This window comes from Haplochromis burtoni, unplaced genomic scaffold (genome assembly GCF_018398535.1).
Source record: "Haplochromis burtoni strain Fernald_Lab_line unplaced genomic scaffold, NCSU_Asbu1 Contig_59, whole genome shotgun sequence".
In the NCBI taxonomy this organism is placed as follows: domain Eukaryota; kingdom Metazoa; phylum Chordata; class Actinopteri; order Cichliformes; family Cichlidae; genus Haplochromis; species Haplochromis burtoni.
In genome coordinates this window covers 1,993,268-2,020,947 of record NW_024582420.1, presented here as the reverse complement: position 1 = coordinate 2,020,947, position 27,680 = coordinate 1,993,268, and the positions used below count along the sequence as shown (strand labels likewise).

At 39.4% G+C, this 27,680-nt stretch overlaps 2 protein-coding genes across 5 annotated transcripts in view; one reads left to right on the top strand and one right to left on the bottom strand.

Annotated features, from left to right (window-relative positions):
• syt7b (synaptotagmin VIIb) overlaps positions 1-17,893 on the bottom strand; it is a 139,012-nt gene extending 121,119 nt beyond the window's left edge. For 2 of the 4 annotated variants that reach the window (XM_042221023.1, XM_042221024.1), the window contains exon 1: positions 17,146-17,893. In XM_042221023.1, coding sequence (XP_042076957.1) covers positions 17,146-17,194 — 49 coding nt within the window. In that variant the 5' untranslated portion in view covers positions 17,195-17,893. The remainder of the gene's footprint in view (positions 1-17,145) is intronic. The other 2 variants (XM_042221025.1, XM_005931423.3) reach the window with 2 other exon arrangements.
• A 6,945-nt stretch (positions 17,894-24,838) lies between these two features.
• On the top strand, positions 24,839-25,859 carry saa (serum amyloid A). Its single transcript, XM_005931422.1, has 3 exons — positions 24,839-25,039; positions 25,161-25,299; positions 25,462-25,859. Exons 1-3 carry the CDS (start codon positions 24,952-24,954, stop codon positions 25,598-25,600), a joined length of 366 nt encoding a protein of 121 aa, XP_005931484.1. The 5' UTR covers positions 24,839-24,951; the 3' UTR covers positions 25,601-25,859.
• Positions 25,860-27,680: the final 1,821 nt, after the last annotated feature.

Below are 27,680 nucleotides of genomic sequence, written 5' to 3'. Positions count from 1 at the left end.
CCCCCCCCCCCGCCAAAACATGTAATATATGAAAAAAATGCATGATGTGTACCAAGTTTGTTTGTGACTGCATTGTTGTGCATGCGTACGCCAGGGGATGTGTATAATTACTCAGACATGCAAGGTGACTCACCAAAGTGCCGGGAGAGATAGTGAGAAATAAAAAGAGAGCGAGTAAAGAGAAGCGACAGCGGGATGGGGAGACAAGCTGATTCAAGCGAAGGAAATATGTATGATGACCTAGAAGTACTGTGAACAAATAATCTTCTAAAGTTTAAAATGTCTGACAGATCCTAAGTTGGATGCCTACTCGCTAAAGCCAAAACTAGGCTACCAAAAAACTCAGAGAAACACAGGGATAGTTTAATAAATGATTTAACTAACGGGATAAAATCAGAGTGAAAAACTGATTAAAATGAAATGTACTACAAAAGTAAAGCGGAGATCCATATTTCCTCACACTGCTCTGCCTTTAAAATGTGTTTTCCTTGTTTGTGTCATTAATTTGTTTCAGGCTGCTCTGTAAATCTACAGGTAAACCCAACAAATCCAGAAAATCATTAAATCATTAATGATTCATTAATGTTCACTCTATGTATTGTTGTACAGGCTGTGTATTGAACTCAGGTGTTTTCGGTCTCATTGCCACAGGTGAATAAAGTCAAGCACCTAGCCACAAAGTCTGCCTTTACAAACACGTGCATATTAATTGGTTGTTCTAGAGCTCAGTGACTTCAAGCTGTTGCAGCAAGCCAGTTTGTGAAATGTATTCCTTCTTATATATTCCAAGATAAGCTGTAATTGGTATTACTGCAAACTGAAAGTGTTTAAGAAACACAGCAACTCAGCCACAGAGTAGCAGCCCAGATAAAGTTACACAACTGAGTGAGGGAATTACACAAATACTCTGCTGAGTCTAACTGCAGAGTTCCAGACCTCTTCTAGCATTAACATCAGCACAAAAGATGTGGGCCAGGAACTTCATGGCATGGGTTTCCAAGGACAAGGAGCTCCTGTCTGTAAAATGAGTAGGTGGTTCAGTGCTTGTTCATACAGTGTATGTGTGTGTGTGTTGTAGATGGAAGCAAAAATCACCAACAACACACATTAAACACCAAGTCAGAATAACTTGGACCAAAGTAAAATTAAATGTTGTCTGATAGAAAAAACATTTTAATACATGGAAAATTCTTCAATTTTAGTTTAATTCCTTTTGAATTCAAGCCTGTTTTTAAACTTATGAAAGGCACTGTTTATAAGTGCCTTTTTTTACTAAATATGGCCGTTTTTGGGCAATATCTCTATCCACGATAGAGAAGGAGGAAAAACCTGAATTTTTACATTAAAATATGGAAAAAATATATTTTTCTTTCAGTCTGCTAATGTACAGCATGCTGAGAGCAAACATATCAAACGATATGATATATGAACATTAAACCCAAGTGAAACAAAGCTTGTGGATGGATGATGTAACAAGTTGTAAACTGTCTCAGGTTGTAGAGGACAGAATAAAGAGCTGATTACTGAGGGCCAGATGAGCCCATCTGAAAGACAAACTCTCCTTTTGTTTCAAAGCCCACCAGCATTCACAGATTCCTGTTTTTTGCTTTCACTCTGCCTAAAGCCTTAAAAAATACATAACCCTGCCACATGGCTGCTGCATCCATCTACCAGCTGTACATGAGAAGGAAAGAAGGTACAGAAAACAAACACCAGCTCATTTTGCCTCTTTACCTTTTGTCCATCTTTGTTTATCTTCTTTATCCCCTCCTATCCATTTCTAACATATACCAAAGCCCAACACAAGCCTGTGCGCACACATCTCTGTCACATTGTCTTCTTTGTTTTTGTTTATTTAATTTTTCCCCCCTTGCGGTATTTATCTCTGCCTGCGTGTGTCCAGCATGTGCTCCTGTGATCCGTGCAGCACACCGCTGTTTCATGAGTCTGGGCCACAGCGCCACAGGAATCTAGGACAGCTTCACAAGGAGAAGATACAACAAATCTTCCAGCACACATACAGATAGTGAGATACAAAGAGTTAGACAGCCACATGAAGGTTTATTTTAGTTTGGATAAGCAGTATGCTACTTTGTTTTTTGGGTTGTTCTTTTTTTATTACCCATGTTAGGGGTCTGGTGAGATCTAACACAGCTTCACTTCACACAAAACCTCAGCTGCACCTTTAATCTTTTTAATTTCCCTTTTTAACCATCTTGGAAATAAGCTATGTTCTTTTGCGGTAGTTCCTTGAAAACTTTTCAAAGAATTTATTTATAAATGAACACTGCTATCCCAGTACTGAGGTGTGTTGTCTTCTCTCCTGCAACTCAACCACCAATCGATGTAACCAAGTAAACAACCAGGAAACTCGACAAGAAATCTCAGAACTTGTGTTTTTATGTCCATTTCACTTCACTTCACCATGAATTCGTGTTCTTCTCATTTCTTCTCTAATACTCGGGTCGAATGGATGATGTTTATTTTTCTTTAATTCTTTTTCCTTAACAACATTCAGTGTCTTCAATCAATGAATCTCACTAGTTCATTTTATGAAACCCAAACATTTCCTCAAAACATGATTTTTGTGGTTTTGAGTGAAAGACTTTGGCAGCTCTCCGAGGACAGTCCTTGACATTTGGTGCAGATGCTGACATCCCTCACTAGATAACTCTGACGCTATGACCACTTTCACGTTTTAAAATTATCCTTAATGACCAAATGTAAATGTAATAAAAATTATTATCAGCTCCAGGTGAACTTTAGCAACACGTCCATAATGTCACACTGAAATAATGAATATTTTGCCTGCTAATCATCTCCAGTTTTCAGCATTATCAGCGCCAAATGATAGCATCATCTCACTGCACTACTTTTTTAATTTATTTGTTTATTTGACAGGGACCGTGCTCATTGATCAAAAGAGGTAGTGCCAAATGTCCCTGGCCAGTTCTTACAACAGCAACCGAACATTAAAGTAAATTAATTTATCAGTCCTCTGAATTTTGTCTAGGTTCAGCTTTAGAGATAGGGTGAGGACCTCAGCTCATGACAGAGCTGCCAAACAGTCAGTTAAAGTGGTTTGGGCATCTGACTAGGATGCCTCATGGGCATCTCCTGGGTGGGGTGTTTTGGATATGTCCACCCAGGAGGAGGCCCCAGGGCAGACCCAGGATATATTGACGAGACCATGTCTCTCAACAGGCTCGGGAAAACCTTGGTGTCCCCTGGAAGAGCTGAAGGTGGTAGGTGTGGAGAGGGAATTCTGAGTGTCTCTGTGGACCTGAATGAATGGCAAAAGATGGATGGATGGATAAATGATCATAGACATCGCATACATCTACACATGATAGATATTGGCCAAACCCAAATGAGCACCCCCACCAAACAATGTAAGTGCATTTCCAAAGCAGAAATCAATGCAGGACAAAACAAAAGGAAGAAGAAAAGGTCAGTCAGCTGATAGTATTCTAATGTTCACATATCAGCTTCAACTGATCGGTGGAGGAAGGGTAAGTATTGATTTCTCTGATATGAACTGGCAGTAAAATCTATTATTTAGATGCTGTTCCAGAAAAAGCTCATTGACTGTAAGCACTTCTTCAAAACAGAAACAATCCTTTTTTGGTACATCTAATACCCTATGCTGTACCATAAGGTATAAAGCAATGATTAGATCCAGAATCCAGAAATCAAGATACTTCAATAAAGTAATTAGACTATTGGTAGCTTTGGTAACATTTGACTTGAGAGATGAGTCATCTGATCATATTGTAATATGTCTCAGCCTTTGGAAGCAGTGGAGATAAATCAGTGTATCATCAGCATATAGTTGAATTTCTACATAAGGACGAAGACAAATCTTTAATAATTTAGTAGAAATTATCTACATTGTGGGGATACCAGTAGCAGAGTTATGGACTGTGACTTTATCATTATTCACTTTCATGTACTGTTCTCTTCTACTTGGGTATAATTCTATCCATTTAGCTGAAAAGGTCAATTTCGCTGCAGGCAAATGCAAGTGACAAATAAAGGCTTCAGTCAGTCATTCATTCATCTGGAAAGGAATTAAAAAAATATTTTATATTTAAAGTCAGTGGAAAATGTAGCAGTGACTGTTGAGTGACTAAATCCCAACCTGCCACCTGTGGGCCTGGTTACAGTATCGAAAAGAAACGTTTCTTGCTGTATTCCTCTGTTACTAATGAATAATATGCGGTACTAGTTTCACACAGTGTTTTTAATCAAGTCACTCTACTCCTAGTGCAATCCCCAAGCCTAGATACATGGGAGAGTTGCTTTAGGAACAGATTCTGGCATAAACTCCTTGCCAAATCAAATATGTGGATCATCAATAAAATTTCCCCATCGAATTGGTTAGGGCAAGGGTTAGCAGCAATTTTGTCTTTAGTCTATTACCTCAAAACAAAGGAAGATAGTAGAGGATGCTAGATATAGGGTGAGATGGAGGCACATAATCCACTGCAACTCCTGCAGGGACCAGCCAAAAGAGGAAGAAAAAGCAGCTTCACAGATGGCTTTTCATTTGTTATTATCCAAATTAGTGAAACTACACGTTCTTCTTTTGTTGCCTTTTATAGCTTCTTACACTAGATGAATAGATAAATAAACTGCTTCAGTGGATCTTTTCCTACTCTTAAAATTATATCGACTTTGCCAACTCTTGTCTCTCCAAAGTCCTCAGCAGAGTGCCATTGTTGCTCTCCCTGTCCTTCCCTCTCCATTCTTGGCTTCTTTCCATCCCCATAATTTAATCATTTTAAATGTATGATGGTTTTAGACACACAAGGAAATAAAAACGACTCCTTAAAAGCAGAAGAGAGGGAAGCTGAAGGAGGCGCAGAGGAGCAAGAGAACCTCAGCTTGGCATTGACACAAAAATTAATGTGGATGTTGTGACACACTGCTGCAAACACAGACGCATATGCATGAGCAAACACTCATTTACAAAGTGATGAGGCCCTCCATTATTCTAACCTGAAAACAAACACGCATACTCATATTTCTCCATCTCATTTCCCTCGAGAGAGGAGACTGTATAGATATTTGATAACAAGAATATGGCAATTACAATCATCAGTGGCAGAGGCATCAGTGCAGGTGGTGGGCGTCTAGTTGTAATGGAAAATATGGCCAACTTGTATTGCGAGGATGTGCGGGTCTTGCCAAGCTTTTAAAAGCACTTTAAATTTTATTTTTGCATTTATACTTTAAATTTTACAGAGAGTGAGTTGACTACTGATCAGTAACGGGTGGACAGAATGCATACTTGTAGCTAACAGTAACATGCTGTATTTACACAAAGTACATCAAAGGGGAAAAAGTAACATGATGTAAAATCAGGGAGGAAAAAAATCAGAGAAAATGAAAAAAACAACAACAATAAAACAGTGGTATGAGTACATCTCAAACTAAACTGTTCAGAAATTTCTTAAAATAAGTCACTGTATGTGCAACAGCATGTATAGTTTGTTCTTCAGCAGCGAAGGTGATTCACCTCCGTGGCCTCGCTGCCTCAGGAGAGGACGCTCCTGCATATCTTCAGCTGCTGCTCAACACGGCGGCAACTCAGTGACCACGAGCTTCATCCAAGCCGAGCAGAGTGAAACTGGCAGCTGGAGGTTGACAGGGGGGAAAAAGCTCTCCAAAATAAGACCTTCACTACACTGGGTGTGAATTGTCAGGTCAGAGACTGTGCTTCTGTTTGAATAAACAGGGAAGGGAGGGTTTTTTTGTTTTTTTTTGTTACGGTATTCATCCACTTCAGCTGGTAGGCTCCGTCCCAGAATTATAAAAGAGGGGACAGTAAAATGACAGTTTTATTAAAGTGCCAACTACAAGCTAATTAAAGATACCTGACTGCTGGAAATTTATTGGGAGCTATTTTAATCATTTTTATCACTGAAGTTTCTTATAAAGCAACAAAACTAACACTGCCTGCACTACATAGTAAACAGACAGCCCACATAAGGCCTGTTCACTCAGCAGATGTGCCGTGGACTGTGTTTCTTTGCAGGAGCACCACCTGCAGTGCATGTTTGGTGTAGGGTTGTGCGAGTACACTCCAAACAAGACAGTGAGTTTTCATTTTAGGATTAGGATTGAGATGTGTCTTCTGTCTTTGGGCACATCAATGCGCTGTGAAACTGTGAGACTTTTTCCACATTGGTAAGTCAACATTTACAGACTGCAGTAGACCTTAGAAAGACTAGTTTCTGAGCACAGTGGCAATGTTGCTGGTATGAGTGTGTGCAGAAAATCCTTTTCTGTATACTGACCGTTTTAATTAAAACTAGTGTGAAAATAACACAAGAATAGAAAACTGGTCAATTTTTAAGATAAGGTGACACTCGTGCACCACTTAGCACTGTTCTCAACCATGCAGATGTTGTTAATTGGCACTATTCCCAACTGGAGCTCACTGAGTCAGCTCACAAGAGCCCACAACAGGCCAGTATTAAACTCCCTAAAGCCACGCAGCAAAGCTAGCTACAATAATCAATTATTCCCCGATTCCAGTTAATCAAATATGATTTTTCTCTGTTTACTAGAAAATCTAAATTGAATGTCTTCACCATTGGGATTGTAGTTTGGTGAAAACCAAAATTCCTGAGAATGAATCTAAATCACAAATCATTTGTTGTTGTGTTTTGTTTGTTTAAAAAAAAGGATGCAATGACTTCCTTTTGACTGATAGTTGCAGCTCATCACTTTTTTAGTATCCTAGTCTGCAAAACATTGAGTAAAAAGTATTAACCCATTAAAACTAGCTTGACATCAGATCTAATAAGAAAGAATAGAGAGTGATACTGTGTAAATGCATATAATGGCTCCACTCAGTTTCCTGTTAATGATAATACTGTTAATCAAACATGCTTCAGCATTTTAATGGATTGTATTTCACCCTGTTTTCAAAAGATTCCAATGCTGGGGAATAAATAAGACTCTATTCGACAAAAAAGTTCCCAGAACAGCTGCCCTGAAGAAGACTTGACAGCCCAGTCAGCTGCATGAAGGGAAAATGTTGATGTTTCATCTGAGCAATACTTGTCAACCATATAACGCACACTTTCCCTGAAAAACTTTAAAAATAATTACATTCTTAGTCTTAGAAGAACATGGTCAGTGTTTGGAAGAAATGAAAAACAGAGCCATCTGTGGGAGAGTGCTACACCCAGGGTTGTGGTCAGTGTGTGTCTGTTAAGGTGGGCTGCAGCAGCTCTCTCGGGACACACCACCTGACGACAACAAGCTCCCAGGACTCCCAGGGCTCCACATGCTACATACACACCAGCTGGCGCCAGATTTACCCCAGGATAACACTCGCATGTCTGATGTGCATCAGAGGAATTATAAATCTAATTAAGGGAGAACTACACAGTCATGTTATATTTTATAGTCCCTGAGAGCTTCTTTGCATTAGCTTATTTAATTATATTGCCTCTCTAATACCTGAAATGAATAATTTACCAGCCCAACATAAACGATTTTTGCTGGGAACTGAACACCAAGAGCTGATAAAATGAAGGCAAAGTTTATCAAGCAAGTGTCAGTGTTTGTTAGCATTAACAAATTATCCTAACACGTTCTTCAGGATGGATAATGAGTTACAGGAAGACGAAGAGGCACGGAGCAATCAGAAAACTGAAAAGCAGAGGAAACTGAACAAAGAGGAGAGAGGAAATGAAAGGCTTGGGGGTTTGACAGTGACAGCGATTCAGCCTTTGACTTCATTGATGCTCCCTCATCGAGACTTTGACAAGTCAAAGACTGTGTTTATATGTGTCTTTGCATGTGCACACTGACACTGTTCCCTGTCAGTACTGTATTGGCAGGAAGATCCTGTCTGTGCGTAGCTCTGTCTCACCATCTGTTCCTGGCTAGACTGCTGATATCTCTTCTTATAATATCCTGTTCGCCTCTCTTCGACTAGGTGGGGTGCACAAATCTTGTATCTTGGACAATTTCCATCCACCCATTCATCCATCCATCTATCCATGCATCCATCCATGTAGCCATCCAAACATCCCGCCAGCTATCAAGTCTCCACTTAAAGATTTAATTTTGTGTCCTGTTCAATAATAGAGGGAAAGTCAGGGAACACCATGTTTACTATTGATGTGAGAGTGCTCCCTCTCTAAAGCCTCCATTCTGGACAGGAGAACAAACCACAAATAGCCTTCTGCCTAACTCATCCTGAGTGCCTTGCGGAGACACACAAGGCCACTGTGGGTTGGGAAAGCAGTCCCAACAAATACCTGTCCTGCTCTTCATAGCCACTAACATAAAGCAATCACCACTTCACCATTTGTTGTTCCACACAGTGGGTTTTGTGCCCGTTTCGCACAGCAGTGGTCAACCTAAAATGTTAATCAGAGGTCCTGCAACAAACATGTCCCAACCCAGGATACCTTCCTGTTCAGTGAGCTGTTAGAAAACCTTGATGCCTACAGCACTCCAGCAAAACAACCAACAGTATTTGCAGGTCACGTCTCTGTCACAGCACAAGCAACTTCTACTGATTTGGGGCACCTGGTCTCTGCTGGGTTGAGAATCTAAGCCTCTGTATAAATCAAGGCCTCTGCGAATTTGGTCTCCCTCAACCTGTCTTCTTTCATTCTTTGCAAGAGAAAAACAGTCACTGTAAACACAAACAGCTCTATTACTCGTTTCAGCAAGTGACCAAAATAGCATGACGGCACGCAAACTGACAAATCTCTCAGTAGTTAATATTGAAGAAAGAAGAAAAATAAAAACAAATCTTTTTCATTTGCTTTTTTTTTTTTTTTTAGATAAGCTTATTACATTAAAATAAACCCCGTGAGGTTGGATGGATGGATGGATGGATCAAGAATGCCCAGTTTTTAACACAACTATTTGTTTCCCATTTCAGCTATAAGTGAACATAGGTTAAGAGTTCCCTGACCTTTACCACATGCTTATTTTTAGCAGTGGAGATGCTCTAAACACAGTGAAATAGTTATCCTAATTCCAAAAACTTTACCAAACTACAAGTCCTTTGTGTCCACTTGTAACCACGTACCAAACATTAACCACAGTCATGCCATCAGCAGACGGAAACCTAATGTTTACCTGCAGAAGCTCAGACCATATTAAGGAGCGGTCAAAGCCTCATGTGGGTGCATTCTTTTAGCAATTTGTATGCAAATGTTTCCTATTTTGTAGTGGAAAACTACTGAACCTACAGAGCTCCCAGTAGTGAAAACAACAACGCGTATCGGCATAGTACTGCATCGGGCTGGGTGCCTGCAGGTACTAGTAGCCATTTCTGTCGCAGCCTTCATTTTTCAAGGCTGCTTGTCAAATTTGCAACTTAAAACTAAACACTTTAAAGTGTTACAGCCTTTCTGTTGAATCCCAGGTTTGGGTGCAGGCCTCAAATTAAGTGTATGGTGTGGATTCCAGACTGACAGTACATTAGTATACTGAGCGATGTGGCTTCAGCAGATATGAGTTTGCAAAACTGCACGTGTGCAGGATTGTGACATTTGAGATTGCAAATACATGTAAAAAAGAGTAAACATTTCACATTGGAGGGAAAATTTGATTTCATCAAAAGTTGAACTCATTCTTCGCCACAAGCAACAAGTGGTCAGCACCAGTGCCTCACAGCAAGAAAGTCCTGGGTTTGAATCTACGTTTCTGGCTGGGGGATTTCCTGTGTGGAGTTTATCCCACAGTCCAAAGACATTCATTTAATGGGATTTGGTTAATTGGCGGTTCTAAATTGCCCCTAGGTGTGAATATTTAGTGTGAATGGCTGTCTGTCTCTCTGTGTTAGCCCTGTGACAGACTGGAGACCTATCCATGGTGTACCCAGGCTCACATCCTGTGGTAGCTGTGATAGACTCCAGCCCCCAGAATTAGATAAGTGGAAGAAAATGGGTGAGTTCTTAGCACTTGAATGCATGTAGAGATATATTCTAATGCCAGGTGTGAACAAGCATACGTTGTCAATACTATTTTCATTACTTCTGCAACTCAGTCTCCGAGAGAGGTTGCAACAGGAAAGGCATGTTTAATGAAACATAACTGCAAGAGGATTAAATTCTGAACCCATGTCCTCTGTATGTGTGCATTTTGCATGTATGCTATCAAAACAAACCACAGTTACATCACTCCAATGTCTTTTTAAAATTCATCGTAATGTAATGCAAGTTGTGATTGCGCTGAAGCTAAATCTAATATGAAAACAATTTCATTTTATTTGGATCTAATTAAAAGGAGATAGTTTCCATTTTTGCTTATAAAATCAAATAGCACAACATTAATACCATGTGATATAAACTGTGCTAGGAAAGTGAGCATTTTTATCTTTATTGTATTCATATTGCTGTATAGAGAAACTACAACTACAAAGACACATAAAACACACAAACACGTTCTCGTTACATTATAATTACATAATGCTTCCCCTAGCTGCTCACTCTAACCCTAACCATCAAAAATGAATGCCTAACCCTTACCATAAACCTAGCCATAACCCAATTGTAACCCTGAGATTAAAACCACATTTTGAGTCTCATTAAACTTATGAGGACCAGCATGTGTGTCCTCACAAGTGACTGTTGGTCCTCACAAGTATAGTAGCATGCCAATTTCTGGTTCTCACAAAGATGTCTAAACAGGTACAAACACACACACAAGACTTCTGAGGGGAGATCATGGAGACAGCGTGATGCAGCCAAGAAAAGTCTTACAGAAAAGGATTAACTGTTGCAGTTTGTTACAGTCTCACAGTCTCTCTGTGAAGCTCGTGTCAGAAACAAAGAGCGCAGAGGGATTCACCCCAAAACTGAGCATAGTGTTATTTCATGTACGCCACAAAATCTGTGTACAGCAACCGTCCCAGAAGATGAGCTGATAACATGTGATCTCCATGCCAACCCACATCCGCTGACAGCTCATCTTATGCCTTTTTATGCATCCAATTGGCAAATCTTGGCTAGAAAAGCAAATTACTGAAGATAGAAATAACATTTAAAAAAGTCCTATCTTACATAAGTAAAGTGGAAATAATATAATCAGTACTGATAATGATTATTTAGCCAAAATTTTTTTATATATACTGATGTGCTCATGTAAAGATTCTACAACCTTTATTAGTCAGTGCTAAATTTGAAGTTATTGCTCATCTTAACTCTGTTCACAGAAACATCCTCCTGTATCACATGAGGCTGATTCATACCATTTATTTTGTGCATATTTATTCATACATCAAACTGCTTAGACTCCGAGAAAGTACATGTAGTTGAAGAAGCTGCATTATAAGATATTTAAATACACTGTTTCTGTTACTGAGCCTCGACAGCATTCCTCTGCTAATGTGTAAATATAAATCAGCATTTAAAAAGAAGCACTTTTAGATTTTTGAGGTCTTTCTCTGCTTTCTACTGTCTTTCTCCACTTTGCTGTGTAAAGTGTGTGGAGATCAGTGTTGCTTCAATGAGTTCACTGATTAAAAGGCATAGTATATGTCTCTTCCTGTCACTTGCCTCTTCTTGAGAAGTACTCATGACTAGGAGGAACAACACAGATATTCTCCCTAAATCTACACTACCTCTCTCCCTTCGTCTCTGCCTGTGTCTCCAATTATCTATTTCTGTCTCCTCCACCAGCCCCCTAAATCTGCCAGTAAGATTTTCAACCCACACTGCCAGCAGATTGGTGCACTACTTTCCTCGATGCCACCTTAGCCAGATTCCACAATCTTCTCCACCACAAGTATTCGTGAGGTGCAAAGTAAAACTCAAGAAGGTAAACAGGGTCAGGAAAAGAATCTGAGAACAATTACAATGCCGTCTTCGGCGTGGACACGTTGAGCCTAACCACAAACCAGTGGTGCAGCGGTTAGTGCTGTCACCTCACAGGAACAAGGTTCTTAGTTTAAACATCCTGATCAGTTTGGAGCCTGTCTGCGTGGGGCTTGAATGAGTGTGCATGTGTAGGTTTCCTCTGGGTGATCCAGCTTCCTGCCACAGGCCAAAGACATGCTTGTTAGGTTAACTGGTGATTGTAAGTTGGCCGTAGGTGTGGATGTGAGTGTGTGGTTGCCCCTAAAGCTCTGTGATGGACTGGTGTAGGACTGGAAGGTTGCACTCCACCTCCATGCTTTATGACAGCTGGGATAGGAAACAGTCTCGCTACAACACCAAGAAGCATTAGTGGTTAAGACAATGTATATTTGGATAGATGATTGGGTCTGTGCACACATTTCTTTCCAATATCAATAAAGAAAATGACATAAGTTCTATATATATTTAATAACTTTTCTATAGACCTGCCTACTTCTGGTATAAATATAGGTATGCTCGCAATAAAAACACCAATATAAATAATTCTGGGTTTAAAAAAAATATGTTAATGATACATCACTTGGCATTTCGTTTATTATTCTAGTTGTATTTGAAACAAAGGCACTGGCAAACCTGACGTGTTTCACTTTGATGCCTTGATCAGAGAAAAAGCCTTGTTGCTGCTGCTCTCTTTATTTCAAACCTCACACCACGAGGTGACGATGTGACAGTTTACCGAGGCTAAAGAATTCATCTGTCCGGGCCTGCTAGCTCGAGACACGCCTCGATCTGTCCCTCTAAGTGACACGCTGTGTCTATTTCTTTGTTGGCCCCTCCTGTCTGACTTTTTAATTCAGTCATCATTTTTTAAGCGGTAGTCTATCATATTCCTCCTCAGTTAAAAATATGTGCGCAGCTAAGTAGAACAGAGCAATATTTCCTCTTTCATGTCCTCTTCGTCTGGTCTCTTGAGTCTGTAAATCTAAGTGGCTTGTTTCCCCAACATTGTGGCTCACAATTAAACAAGGAATAAAAATATATTTGTTTCAAATGCTATTAATTAGTGTTCTGTCTCCCTAACAGTTTGTCTCATACCACTAATAATTCCAGTCCATTAGTTTTGAACCGTAATATTAATTAAACATTTCCCACTGAATCCCAATGCTACTAATACTGAGTGGTTATCGCTGACTGTTCTCACATGCTTGATTAACAAGATGTCTCTTTTGCACTTTGCCCTGATGCTTACTTAAGACCTGACATTTACACCTGGGCTGTTGTGAAGGGAACTTGCAACAACAATGCAGGAATTCCACAACTAACTACCCACTGATTATTACTACAACACTAAAAAGGTGTCTCTGATTATGTTCTACAAGCCATCCACAAACTTGTGGTCTTGTCTTTATTCTGCTTGTGCATTTACATTTTTGTCTTGTCAGTGCTGTCCCTGGTAACTGCTTGTGTTAAATTGCTTGTTGGTTCTATATAAATAGCTCCTCAATCTGTCGTATTCACGCTCTTAGTCCCTGGAACAATACCTTTTCTTATTCCATCCTTTTTTTTCCTTTCTGTTAATAAATAATACTGGGTTGCAAATCAATGATATGCTCCCCTCTTTAAGTTGCATAATAAATGCTCGTTTGGGGAACTAGACACAAAAAAGTGACTCTATGCCTGGAAAGAATTACATAACATCCTGCAGACTGCATGTAATGTATTTTATTTTTGCTGTGAGCCTAATCAATATTTGGGAAAATGAGCTGTTGCTTTTATAGTATCAAAATTTGAACTCATTTACTGACATAACCATAAATGAGGATATTTTTAGATGGAGTTTCCTTTAGTGGTGATATAACTAGAATGAATAAAGCTTCAAATCCTAGCTTATATCAAATCTTGATGTAATTGCAGTGTGTTGGTTCACTTGTTTTACTTCACAAAATCGAGCGTATGCACTGGGTAAGATGGATGAGTTCAATACTTCCACTAGGAAAAAGTAATATTTCCATGGACAAAGAAAATATTTGAAATGGTCGGGAAAACCTTTTTTTAAAAACTTTGTAAGATTACGTTTATAAACAGGGTCAAGGTAAATAGTTCTTTATAATAGTATAATATAGTTACTGTATATGGGATGTTATGTGTGCTTGTTTCTTTCATTTAAGACAAAAATGTAAAAAGTAGCGTATGTTAAAATAAATGACAGTAACACTGGGAAGCACAAATACTCCACATTTACAAGAAGTCTGATATTGAAAATTTGACCTAAGAATGGATATCATGAGTAAATATGAAAGTATTCATATGCCCTGTCACCAACATGTCATTATGAAGCTGAAGTGACTTAAGAGCAGCCACAATTGGTATTTTTGGAGATAATTGAAAAAAAGAAACAATCAGCAAATGCATTTATGCATTTATTGATTATTTGTTTGCCAGATCAGCTTTTTTATGGTAAAGTCAATATGAGTTTGGGTTTTTTTAATCTTGGTCACATAAACAAGTAAAGTCTCATCACCGTGAGCTCTGGGCATTACGAGGTTGTCTGCTTCAGACTCTGAGCACAATATCACTTGAACATCTTGCACAAAATTTGCACAAATATTCCTTTAGATTCAAACATGAACAAATCTGAATTTGGTTTATGAATGTCAGGGTAGGCGTTACCTCACATCTGACCCATTATTTGTGAAAGCAATGCCACAGGAACCCATGGATGGGATTTCATTACATTTGGCAAAACCATTCACTTGATTAGAATAAGGTTAGAGGCCACGGTGGCCTCATAAAACACATTTTAGCACTAATGTCCAATTGGACAAAAAGGCCAAGTGATTGCATTTTACACCTAAAGGTATACTCAGGAAGCCTGTTGATGCAGTGTTTTACTAATGTATTATTTCATAGGAAAGTGTAAATTGAGGAGGATTTTAAACCAAAGTACAGTTATTGCTTAAGAGCCAACAAGCAGGGAAAATATCAATTCAATCTCCAGGTAAAATCTACACAAACACATTAACTACACTCAAAGTTTGACTGGCACCCTTCTGCTCAATTCGCGCCACGGTGCAGAAGAGGGCTAACGATTGCTGAAGTTTAGATTGCTGTCCCCGTGAAGCTAAAAATGTATGAGCTCCAGAAAGAACACTCACGGTTGTTTTTAAGACAAATTACAAACGCTTTGCTGACTGAACCGTTTGCTGAAATTAATCTTGAAATAGATTGTGTCTGCCGGAAAACGCGTTTCTGTGTTGTCTAGACTATCTAAGGTAATGCAATGTGACAATTAAAGCTGGAGGCTTGGCTATAATTTTTTTGGGTAATGAGTCTGAGCCATTGATCTGATTCATTTTGACACAGTAAACAGCCTATAAGCATAAAACACCATCTGCTTCAGCTGCCGTACAGAACATTAACTTCATGAACTTCAGACATCTTTAATATGCCACATGTAATATTTTTGCTGTTAGAATAAAAAAAGAAGCTGTTATTATATTGGACGCAGTGTCTCCGTCATCACTGATGTTATTCAGTGACATTTATAATATTTATTTCTGTGTTTTCAATATATAAGGAGCCGAGCTTTAGCCTGAGTTCTGCTGTTAAACTTAACCTTTTGATTAATACCTTTTGGCTTCACGACTCTCTCTCACATGTTCCCTCTCACTTTCAGACACAAACACAGACACACATACTCTCTCTGTCTCACACAAGCACGCACATGTGCAAATACACATGCAGTCACGCTTCTATCACTCCCAAGAACATTAACTTCCTTTGCTACAGTCTTACCCTAACCCTTAACATAGCTGCTAACTCCCTAACCCTAACCATTACCACATCTTAACCTAAGCCTAGCCTTAAGCGCATCTTCAAACTAAATTATTGTAATTTACACTGTGGGCATGCTTTCCTTTCGTCCCCAGAAGGAAAGCATGCCCACACATTGAGACTCTGTATGCACATTTATGTCCCCACGAGCAGAGTAATACAGGAATATACACGCGCACGCACACACGCCTGTCATGTAATCATGAAATCACTTCCAGTTGCAGATGGTGACTCATCTTTTGTCCCTGGTGAAACCATATCTGGCAATGAGGTCGTAAGACATTTCAGATGAGGGGCGATGTGGTGTGCCACTGTGCCGGTCACCCCTCTCCACATGGGGAACTCCTCACCAAACAGCATGCTTTACAGCTGGTAAAAACAAAGATATTAGCCTCCTGTAAAGCTCACCACTTGCAAATAAAAATGTGAAATACTGTACTCCGATTCAAACTGTATAACATCATTATCAGCATGCTGCTCAGATGTGAGAAAATAAAAAGTTGAAAGATTTTCAGCACTTACACTGTGGTGTTGCTCTTTAGTATTTCAGTTTGGGGTTTTTTTAAGACTTCTTCTGCCCACAACTGTACTACAGATATCTCACGTTTATGGGGGACTGACTATTACATGCAGTAGTTTGAACAATCAGTCTGTGGATCATAGTGCCATATACTTGATGCCAGTCATTATAATACATTTAACTTGCTGAGTGCGTGGGTGTGGTGGACACAAGTCCAATTGCAGTTTATTTTACAGTGCTCAGTAAGACACGGGCTGCGTCATGTCGACAGACATTGAGAGGCAAATCTCCATCAGCATCAGGTGTTAGTCAGTGACCTCGACCTCGGTTCCAAGACTGAGAGTAAAATTACCCCCACCACCAACACCACCACCACGGCTCTCGCAGATGCATCAACAGCCATCGGTACTTATCTTGATAGGAAGCGTTGTGTCGTTACACACCGTCTGCTCTCTAATTCTCCCCCTCCGACCACAGCGGAGGGCACGCATTCGTCTCAGTTACAGACAACAATACAAACACACGCACCTCGAAGCTGCACAAACACGACAGGCTGCTCATCAAAATGACCTTGTGCATGTATGCTCAGGTCACCCCGTGCAAGAACGACCGTGCAAGGATGCGACCGTGCACACTGGATCCAAATCGAGAACAACAAGTGCTCAAGTGGCTGGCTCACAGACAGTCACTATATTGCTACCTTGGATGTATTGCAGCACCCCTTCTCACTACCATGCGAAGCTTTTCAGTGCGTTTTGGTGAAAGGCAAACAGGCACTAATAAAACCATGACAGCAGTAACCATTAGCTTGTTGGAATGACCCCCAGCATCATTACTTGACATCAACATGGCACACTCAAGGGCATCTGGCAATCAACGCGAGAGCTTTGAACTATGCAGAGAGCCTGATTAAAATTATCCACTGATGGCCGCTGAAATATTTTTGCTCACCTTTGCTGTTATCTGCTCCTCCGTTGAGATGCATGACTCTTCTTACCATTCACTCATCTAGACTGTCTTTTTTGGGGGTGTTGTTTGTTTGGGGGGTTTTTTGCAAAGCTGTGCGCTTTTCCAAAGAGTTCAGTCTTATTCCAATTTATTTGTGGTCCTTTGCCCGCTTTAATGTCTTGTTCGTCTGCCGGTTGGCACGCATGGACGCGCCTCCACTTGTGCGTCCTCCTCCCCTTGTTGTGCTGGAGAAGATAGTCTAAGTGATGTTGGGAGTATGTGTTTTGGCTCGCTCTCGCTATCTCTCTCACTTTCTCTCTCAGTCTCTATTTTTTTAAGCCCAGAGTCGCTCAAAGGGTTGGTCGCAGGAAGGGTTTTAGGGGAGGAGACGGCAAGCAGACGGGCGGGGTGACGTGAAGTAAGTCGGTAGGAGGTCGTCTACTCAGAGCCGAGGCGAGGAATCCGTGCGCCCTCGGTGCTGCTGTCCATTTCATCTGAGGTCTTCATCTCATCACACAGAGTCAAAGCCTCTCTTTCACTCCGAGCTGCACAATGAGAGGCTCCTACTGTCATGTGAACCGGAGCCTTTCCGAGCTTTTTAATAATAGAGGTAATTCTGACAGACAATCGATTCTAGTAACCATACAGTCTGCTACAGAAGTCTGTCGCTACTATGTGAGATGATAAAAAAAAGAGCCCAGAAGAGGGAGGAAATAAATAAATTACACAAATTACTGATCTAAATAGTAAGTGCTGATCACCCTCATCTCCGTGGCTTCACTACGGATCGATAGCCTAATCAGTGGGATTCATGTGAGAATCTCTGCGAATATTGATACCTTTTACGCATAACGTGTCCAAGTTGTAGCCCATACGTTTTGCTCTAGCTCACGTGTTGAGCCTCTAGTAAGCTTTTCATTAGTGGTAGTGTCATGAGCAGTCTGTGCGTTTTAATTATTATAATAATGCCATTACAGCCAAAAGGCCTATACAGTCGATAAGGCACATTTACTCACTATTCACGTTCGCCCTGAATCACGCGTGGATCGTGGCTCAATGGCGATCTCTAGTGTTGTGTTACCCATCAATCAGTCACCTGGACGCTGTCTTTCGGTTAAACGTATAATATAGGAGGTGTTACAACTAAACTGAAAGTCGCATGCAGTGTTAATAAAGAAGTCGAAGAAAAGTGTTTAGCGGGCAAATTATATATAAAAAAGTAATAAAACGTTAAAGATGAAGATTACAATGTGAGCATGGCAATAAAGTGCTTTAAAATTTTCTAGCTTTTAGGTTCTTGTAAATGTGTCCTTGAAATGCACTTACTGAATATCTTTTAAACCGTTTTCTCTTCTATTCTTTGTTCCTGTGTAATCGATCGTTTTGAAGCCATAAAAAGACAGAAATGCAGCACAGAGCTGGTAACCTGATTGGCGATTTTATTACAACAGAATCTCAACTTATTTATTACTTCAGCCTAATGCGATTGCGTGTCTGAGAGTATTTTTGATCATTAATATTTTGTTAATATTTCATATTTTATTAGTTTTTTTTTAAAAATCCATTGGTGTGTACATTTTTCCAACTAGAATGGCATTTTGAAAAATGCACTATATGGAATATGATTTATCGGCTCTAAGTTGTTGGTGATTTTGAGCCACAGAGCAACCAAAATTAACACCAAAGTTGAGTTGTCAATAATTTGCTAAAGACCTGGAAAGTGACACAAGCAAGCAAGTTTTGTTTGTTGGTTTGTTTGTTCATCACAAATGGGAAACTCCCAAGAGTGGAACATTTCTTGGCTCTTAAACTGTTTAAGTCAACATAGTACATTCATGTGAAAAAGAAAGTTTTCACAAGCAACCCTGAAAAAATAAAGTCCAACCTTAACCTTGCTTCCATAGGAATGACCAGCCAGGTGGGGCTACCCTTAATTGACTGATTATCTCCAGGTTTTGGTTTTGGTAGTTTGTTGGTCTTCACCCAAAGGTCAGGTGGTGCCAAAACAAAGAGAAAGCACAAGTATGGCTGTTTGAACGGGTTGTCAGCAGAAAGCTTGTGTTTCTCTAAAAGGAGCACAGCTTTGGTTTGCAAAGTTGCATCTAGACAGATGGGACCAGAGTGAAGATGTCTGGCCATAATGTACAGCACCACATTTAGTGAAAATCAATTCAAATTACTTTATACATCCACTTCAAACAATTCCAACTTGTAAGGAAGAAGCACCCCCAGTTAACCATTATTTTAGCTTTTTTTTTTACCCATTGGAAGAGCTATCTTCAGCTTCTTGCTGTAAATATAGTGCAGCTCAAGTGTAGAAGTTAATCATCCATGTCCTCATTGTTTTAGGGGAGGCCCAGAATTATTTTTAGTTTTATCTTTGAAGTAACAGTGAAATTTTATGTCAGGGATATAAAGCATTTTTCAATTTGCAGCATGTAGCAGTGTTTTATCTCAAAAAGCTCAGTGCCAGTTGACTGCTCTGCTGTGTTGACTCAATGTTACACCTTTGTTCAGTTGTTCAATCACACAGATTTCTGTCTGACACATTTCTTGTGATAGCACCTCTGACATCTTGTATGAGCTTTGTGCATCTGTGTAAAGCAGATAGTTTTACGATTTTGCTTTTGTTGCCTCTGCTTTATGTCAAGTGTGGAATGCATTTAATCTGTTGCATAAACATTCGATTAATTCTTGAAAAATACGCTTCCCTTGCATATGGACAGAAAGTTCTCCTTCTCACTCTCACAGCTTCATCTTTTTTTCGCACTGTCACTGTGATGCATATTTATTAGCCTGTCACAGTGCCTCCTCTGAACGCAAAACAACACATTCATCAGCCCAACTCGAGCCGTGCTTTAATCCCTCGGGTGTTTTCGGTGACGTTGCGAAATATCGTCACAGTCTGGAGAGATGTTGGTTTATTTGAAACAATAAAAGAGTGATTCATGAGCGCTCAGATTCCAGGTAATCTTAGACTCATCATATCACAATCAACAGCACTGTTAGAAACATTACAGCTGAGCTAGTTTAAAGCAGCCCAGGGAATATCGTTACAGCCTATTTATCTCAAATGTGCAGAAGTCAAATGACAGCTTTTATGATTTTCCAGAATATGAAACTAATAAAACTGCTTTTGTATGTCATTCAGAACTCAGTAGCCAATTTTGAACAACTGGAAATATATACTTTTTAAACTTTTACAAGTTTAAAAACAAAATGTCAGTCTTCCAACACTTTACACCCTTTGGCAATCCAAATTATGTTAAAGTAAGTTTGGTTTAATCAATCTTGAAATGCCCTGAAGCTGACTGAGACCTTCTGGAAGGTACACCTGTGTCTCTGAGGTCCTACAGATCTGACTGCATGTTGTGGCAAAAAACAAGTACTAAGCGCCAAGGTATTCTTTGTAGATCTCTGCGATAACTGTGGCGAGGCATTAGGGCAATAATCTCAGCACCACTCCAAATCATTGTAAAGCAGCTAGAAAGGCACTCTTTCCACCTGGAGTTTACCATATGTGGTTTAAAGTACTAAGGGGAAGAGCTAAAGTGATGTCTGCTCTAATGAGATTAAAACAGAGCTTTCTGGCTGAACTCCAAGTTACTGTTTATCACATGGTTAATACCATCTCTCTGGAGAAACGTGGTGGTAATAGCATTGGGTTCTGGGGTTGCTTTATCCTTTATGATTGGTTCTCTAATTATTTGTAACCCAGTTGTCATGTATACTTAAAATTTATTTATTTATAAGTTAACCAAAAGCTGACCAAGCAGAAATCCAACAATCAAAGGTAAATTATTGCGTGGAAAGATTGCAACACAAATCCTTGCACCTAATGTGTGTTTTGGTCATTTGACAGTGTCTCCTTTCTTTTTCACAATTTAGTTTTGAAGGCCACCAGTAACATTTTTGTATTGAATTTCCTAATTGCTCTTGTTTTAATCTGATCTAACTGTTTTGCTTGTGAGAAAAGAGAGAAAAAAATAAGCAGTACAGTGTAATATGCTGTATCTTCAATGCACTGCTTTAACTCACAGACCCCTGAGATGCTTGTGTAACCCTACAGTAGTGGGTTAAGCGTTTTCTGTTTGGTTCCCTGATTATTATTATTTTGATTTTCGATTCCTGTTTTGATTTTTTTTGTTATCTTCAATCTTAAACTTCATGTACTTGTTGCATTTAAGTTTTAGTCACTATTTAGTATTAAGGCTTTATGGACTGGTGTCAGCAGAACTACCTACAGATCAACACTAAAACCAATCCAAACCAGTAAAACCAAGGAGCTGGTGGTAGACTTCTGCAGGCACAAACATCCTCCACTGCAGCCACTAAACATCCAAGGTATTGATATTGAGGCTGTGGATAGCTACAGGTACCTTGGTGTTCACCTGAACAATAAACTGTACTGGTCTCACAGCTCAAATGCTCTCTACAGGAAAAGGCAGAGCATGCTGTACCCGTTGCAGATGCTCAGGTCTTTTGGAGTGAAGGGCCCACTTCTGAAGACCTTCTATGACTCTGTGGTGGCCTCAGCCATCTTTTACAGTGCGGTCTGCTGGGGCGGCAGCAGCTTGGTCTTTTCTTGTCTTGCACTTCTTGTGAAGTGTCAATAACCATGTCTGTATTAGTCTCCTTTGTGTATTTCTTAAGACGTTTAGTTTTAAGTGGTGGCTCTTCCCACTTTTACTTCTTGATTGGTGAATGGATTGCTTTTACCTTTGTTAATCTTATTTAGCTATGGCTTGTTCCCCACCCATCTCCAGTTCCTGCTATTTTTGCTTAGTCCACCAGTGAGTTATCCGTGTACGTTATTTGTTTAGCTTCCCTGTGCAGGTTTCGAATTCGTGTTTTTGGAATTTTTCCTTGGATTATGTCACATTTTGGATTTGCTACAGAGCCAATAAAGAGCTCATCTTTTGTTCAGATCCTCTGCTCAACACTCCACACACCTACACTGTGAAACAGTCTCTTATTTGGTTTAATTTCATCATTATTCAACTGTTGTTGTTGTTCTTTTCTTTTTCTGTACCTTAAGCGTCAAACCTGTCTCAGGTGTTCTGTTATCGTCCCCTCTTCACATCCATCTTGTTTCTGCGCTCTCTGGTTTCTTTTTATTCTTGTGGTTTTGCATAAGTTCATTTTTAATTGCCAACCTGAGAGTCTGCATTTGGCCTGCATATTGGGTCCTTTGCTAACTTGATCACTAATAGTGCCATTAAGTTATTGAAATTTTGTGTTAAAGTGACCCCTATCCAAAGTCTAACAAGGCAATCTCAATATGTAATTTTTTATTTATTTATTTTTTGTAAATTGTTCTCAAGGCTTGTTCTCCCAAGTCTCGGCAAAACAAACATGTGGACTGCTTAAAAATGATTGGACCATCACCCAATGTAATGTTTATGCCACAAACATCATAAATTAACAGTATTGGTGACTGGTTTTATGGTTCCAGTGTGCACCGGCTCTTTAATTGAAATCCTGGTATATATAAATATACAAATGGCTGAGAGAGGAGCTGGGGAGAAGATGCGAAGTGGTCCCTGTGGGCACTCAGGGCAGTGGCACCCAAACTGGGCAACAGGCTCCAGCAGATCCCAGGAATGACATCCAAGATCTCTGTCCAGAAGAGCACAGGCCTATGAGCAGCAAAGAGACTGTGTAGGACCTTCAAGCTCCCGGGCCTCTGTTAGAGAATCTGAGCTTCACGGATAAAGTCCACCCGCAGGGGTGAGAGGGAAGTTAAAAATAAATATGATATATACATGCATATAGGAATTTGTGTGATAGATTTTTTTCAGTGTAAGATATGTCACTATGACATGTCATGTCATATCATGTCATGTCATAGTGACATTATTGGAGGAATTACAGTTATTTCTCTGCCAGGAATCAGTAGGCTTCTACTGCCATCTGCTGCTTTGAACCTTTAGCACTGCTCAAAACAGAGCAGTGTTTTTGTCAGCATCAAAGCCTGTCATAAAACAAAGCAAAATAAATAAATAAATAATAGTTTGGTTTTTTGATCAAATAAACTGTAGATTGATTTTCTGTTTTAAATACAACATATCCTGTTGACCCTTATGGATTCAATGCAGATTTGAACAGCATTAAAAAGAACAGAAAGTAGTGCCAGGTTAAATATCCCCACCACAACCCCAACCTGCAGCTGCACACTCAGGACACCGGTGGGCTTGGCTGAACTTTCATCTCTCTGACCCTGCTTGTTTCTGAACAGAATAAAAATAGTAGTGTTCCAGTAAACAAGTTATTCAGTGAACTTTAAAGATGAACTCTAAATTCTGCAGCTTGGAAAGTAAGATTTTCACTGTCTATTTAAGATGATAACAAATTCAGATGAACAACAGCACGTGACATATTACCCCCTGTCATTATTTGTGGCGGTATTTTGATCCTCTCTTCTTTCTTCTACAAAGATGCTTCAGGTCACTGAAGTGAGCATTCCTTTATATTCCTTTGAGGTCTGCTACAGCATTTTTGGCAGGTTGCCTCTGAATTGTGCATTACATTACCTTCATTCTGACTTATAACTGTATGCTTCTCCTTTTTTTAGATTATGAACTATTATGAGTAACAAATATATTTTTCTTTTAGTCTTCTATAACTATGAAGAGTTATAGCTAAACTAAGATAAAAACTAAAACTAGATGTGAAAAAATATCCAGTTAAAATAAAAATAAAACATAGACTTTTGAGGAAAAACAGAAGTTACTTGAAACTATTTTCTGAACTGGGAAAATCAAACTAACATAAAGACAGAGATGAAATATCCTTAGTTTGCAAGTTGTATTAATTTTATTATTTCATCTTGTCTAATGATGCTTTGATGCCTTCACCATATGCCTTCCAACCATCCATTCATCCATTTTCTACCACAAATCTAGTGACTCATCAAGCAGAGAAGCCCAGACTTCCCTTTCCCCAACCACTTCCTCCACCTGATTTAACTGCTTTTAACAATAAAAACTGTTTAGAAAATAACTACAAAGAATACACGGACATATAAGTATGTGGCAAAATGTGGATGGATGGAAAATACAAAACTAAATTCACAGAAGCAGCCTTGACACAACCAAAAACCTAAACTAACATGCATATGTTTTAAAAAGAAACAGACAAAGAGATCGCAATAGACTGCAATAGATCTTTTTTACATTTATTAAGAAATCCCATATAGGTTTTTTCCAGTGAAGTGTAACACAGAAACTAATGCAGCAGTAGCACCACCAGCGTGTACCAGTAGACACACATATATATGTGCATTTGTGCTCATGTGCATGACTTTCTCTCGCGCAAAATCACGTCCTGAGGCATCAGTGACAAAAACAGCAGCAGCAACAACATCATAAACAATCATTTTTGTCCAAATTTTCCTGACAACTCTGGATTTGCATTCTGAATTCAAGACGACATAACCAGAAGAAACTAGAAAACAAGCAAACATTAACACATCTAAAAATGAATAAATAACTTTAATGAACAGAGAGTTTTCATGATGAGCAAAAAACCCCTCGGATGTTTTGGTTTACATGAAGCTTGCTCTTTTTTTCCACAGCTGTGAATACCTGCGATTTCACAACTGGTGCCTGGTGTGTTTGGCTGAACTTTCCTTTCTGTAAACATGGACCAAAACTTTCCATTATTGAGTAATCCTATCGCACAGAACAGAATATAAGACCAGTGCGTCCCTCAGTAGTAAGTTATTCAGTGAGCTCTAAAGATTTGTCTAAACTGTGTAAAAAAAAAAAAAAAAGTAGTTTAGATTTAAATTTTGTGACTTCTGCAGCCATGAAGTTGCTTGTGGCTGGGATTTTTCTCATTCTAATTGTGGAAACCAATGCCCAGTGGTATAATTTCCCAATTGAAGCAGCTAAAGGTTAGAAATATGGCATTTTAAATACCTAACAACAATCTGTCATATTTCTCAGATTTTGATATTTTAATTGCGAATGTTGTCATTATTTATTATCAGTACTGTTTTCTGTAATTCTGATCAGGGGCTGGTGATATGTGGCGAGCCTACAGCGACATGAGGGAGGCCAACTGGAAAGATTCAGACAAATACTTTCATGCCAGAGGAAACTCTGATGCTGCACAGAGAGGAGCAGGAGGCAGATGGGCTGCTGAGGTTATCAGGTTTGACAATCTACTTTACTGAAATTCATTTGTATTTTTGATTAACTAATCACTAATTTTTTAAGGCTGCTAATTCTGCTTCTCTCATTTTTTCAGTTTCTGATGTTGTTCTGAAACGTACTTACTGAAGATAGGTGGATTCACTGTCTATTTCCATTTTAGTAACACCAGAGAGTGGGTGCAGGAGAGACTGGGTCATGGCGCTGAGGACTCCGAAGCTGATCAGGCGGCAAACCGTTGGGGGCGAGACGGAAATGATCCCAACCATTTCAGGCCCGAGGGTCTTCCCAACAAGTACTGAGCGCAAAGCTCATTGACTTACAGGAGAATAAAACTGCATGAAGACGCTTCTAGTGTTGGAGTTAGTGAAAACATGGTGTGTTAAATAGCCCAAATTTGTTGTTGCTCAGATACCTGAGCTCCATCAACTGATCACGTCTCCCCTGTAAAAGATGTGCCGGGACCTGAGGTGGGGTGGTGTGTGTGGTACAAGCGGGGAAGCAGGAAAGTTGCCCATTGAAAAAACACTGAACAAATAAAAAACGTGTGAAACTGCAAAAGCTGTTGGTATCAGGTCCATCATTTCCACAGAAACATTTTTTAAAACCAAATACTGTCAGTTGTCCTTCTGATCCGGTGCTACAGTGACCCCGGGGCACTTCCAGTAATCTCTCCAGTGTCTCCTGAGCCTACCCCAGGGCCTCTTCTCAGTAGGACATGGCCAGAACATCTCACGTTGCCATGCTTTGGGGAAAGCTCATTTCCACTGCTTGTTTACACAGCGTTGTTCTTTCAGTCATTACCCAGAGCTCATGACCATACGTGAGGGTAGGAATGTCAACTGGCAGCTTCGCTTTTATGCTCAGGTCTCTCTTCACCACACTGGACCAGTACAGTGCCCATATTCCTGCAGAGACCACACCAATTCATCTTTCAATCTCCCCTCTCCCTTACTCATGAACAAGATGCCAGGATACTTTGGACAAGAAATTTTTCATGTTGTTGCTGTGTGGGCCAGCAACCATCCTAAAGTATATTGTCAAATTGATTATTTAGCACAAATTTGACCAAAGTAATCAAAATGGTTAAAATATATTCATTAATGAGTGCTAAGAAGTCCCATTTTTCCAGTGTATGACACACAAAGCATCAGTGTTCTTAAACATATTCCAGTCTGCTTCTCTGTGTCAGATTTCAGCCTCCCCCATCTCTGGCAGCGCTTTTAGTTGTTGACTCAGTTGTGATGCACAGGTGCAGCCACTGGGTGATAGTGCTGTCTTCTGTCTGAAACCTGAGGCTGTGGTGTTTGTAGAGAAAATTGTCCTTGTCACTTAACTACTGCTTCTATAATTGATGTGAAAACACATCAATATTTTTTTTTCTACACGCAATAAAGTTCAAGATGGATCAGCTGTGGTCTACACAGTTAGTTAGCGAGTCAGTTAAAAATACATTTTTATGTCAATTTTACAATCTGCTTCCTGATTTATTTCTGATTCTGACTTTAAAGACTCTCCAAAATTTGCTATCATCTTTTAGAATTATTTATTGTACTTATATTCAGTGTGGAGCAAGCTATCAGCTCAGCTTATCAACAGGCATATTAATGTGGTAATAACGTTATGCAGGCACAGGGCTGTAAGGCTGCAAAATTAATAATAGAAAATGAACATCATTTCTGAAGCAACAGGAGGTACTTGGCCCTTTTTAATATGTTTTTGTTCTCAGTTTAAGCTTTTCAAATGACATGCAGTGGTTTACTGATCAGTGTCAACATTTCTTATGCTGTCTTTTAACCATTATAAAAAAAAAATAAAGGATTTAGACATTTTGCAAAGTATTGGATTCTGTTTTTACGTATCTCACACAGTGAACCAACTTTTACATACAGGGTTGTATTATTTTTCAACAATATTTTTGCATATGGTCTTTCTGTATACACTAACAAACCATTCATGTTCCTGTGCCATTAAAAGAGTTCAAAAATGAATCACCTTTCGGTAGTAACATTGTTTAGAGGTTTTATCTATAGCACCTTCTGGAAACAGAGCTTTGAGTTATTATCGAGTTATTATCAGAAACTCAATTTATTAAAAGGTCAAAGTTTGATTGATTGATTGATTGATTGATTGATTGATTGATTGATTGATTGATTGATTGATTGATTGATTGATTGATTGTCTATTTGTTAGCAGTCTAGCATCCACAGTTTTCAAGATAGTATCTTCACATTTTGTGTGGTGACAGATACCAATAAGCTAGAGCTAATTTAATTTTGTTAAAAATTGGCTCAAGGTCACACTAAAGGTGAGAATCAGTAAAAACGTTATATTACCCACATTTTTTATGGATCATGTTCAAACTTCATAACAACATACTAG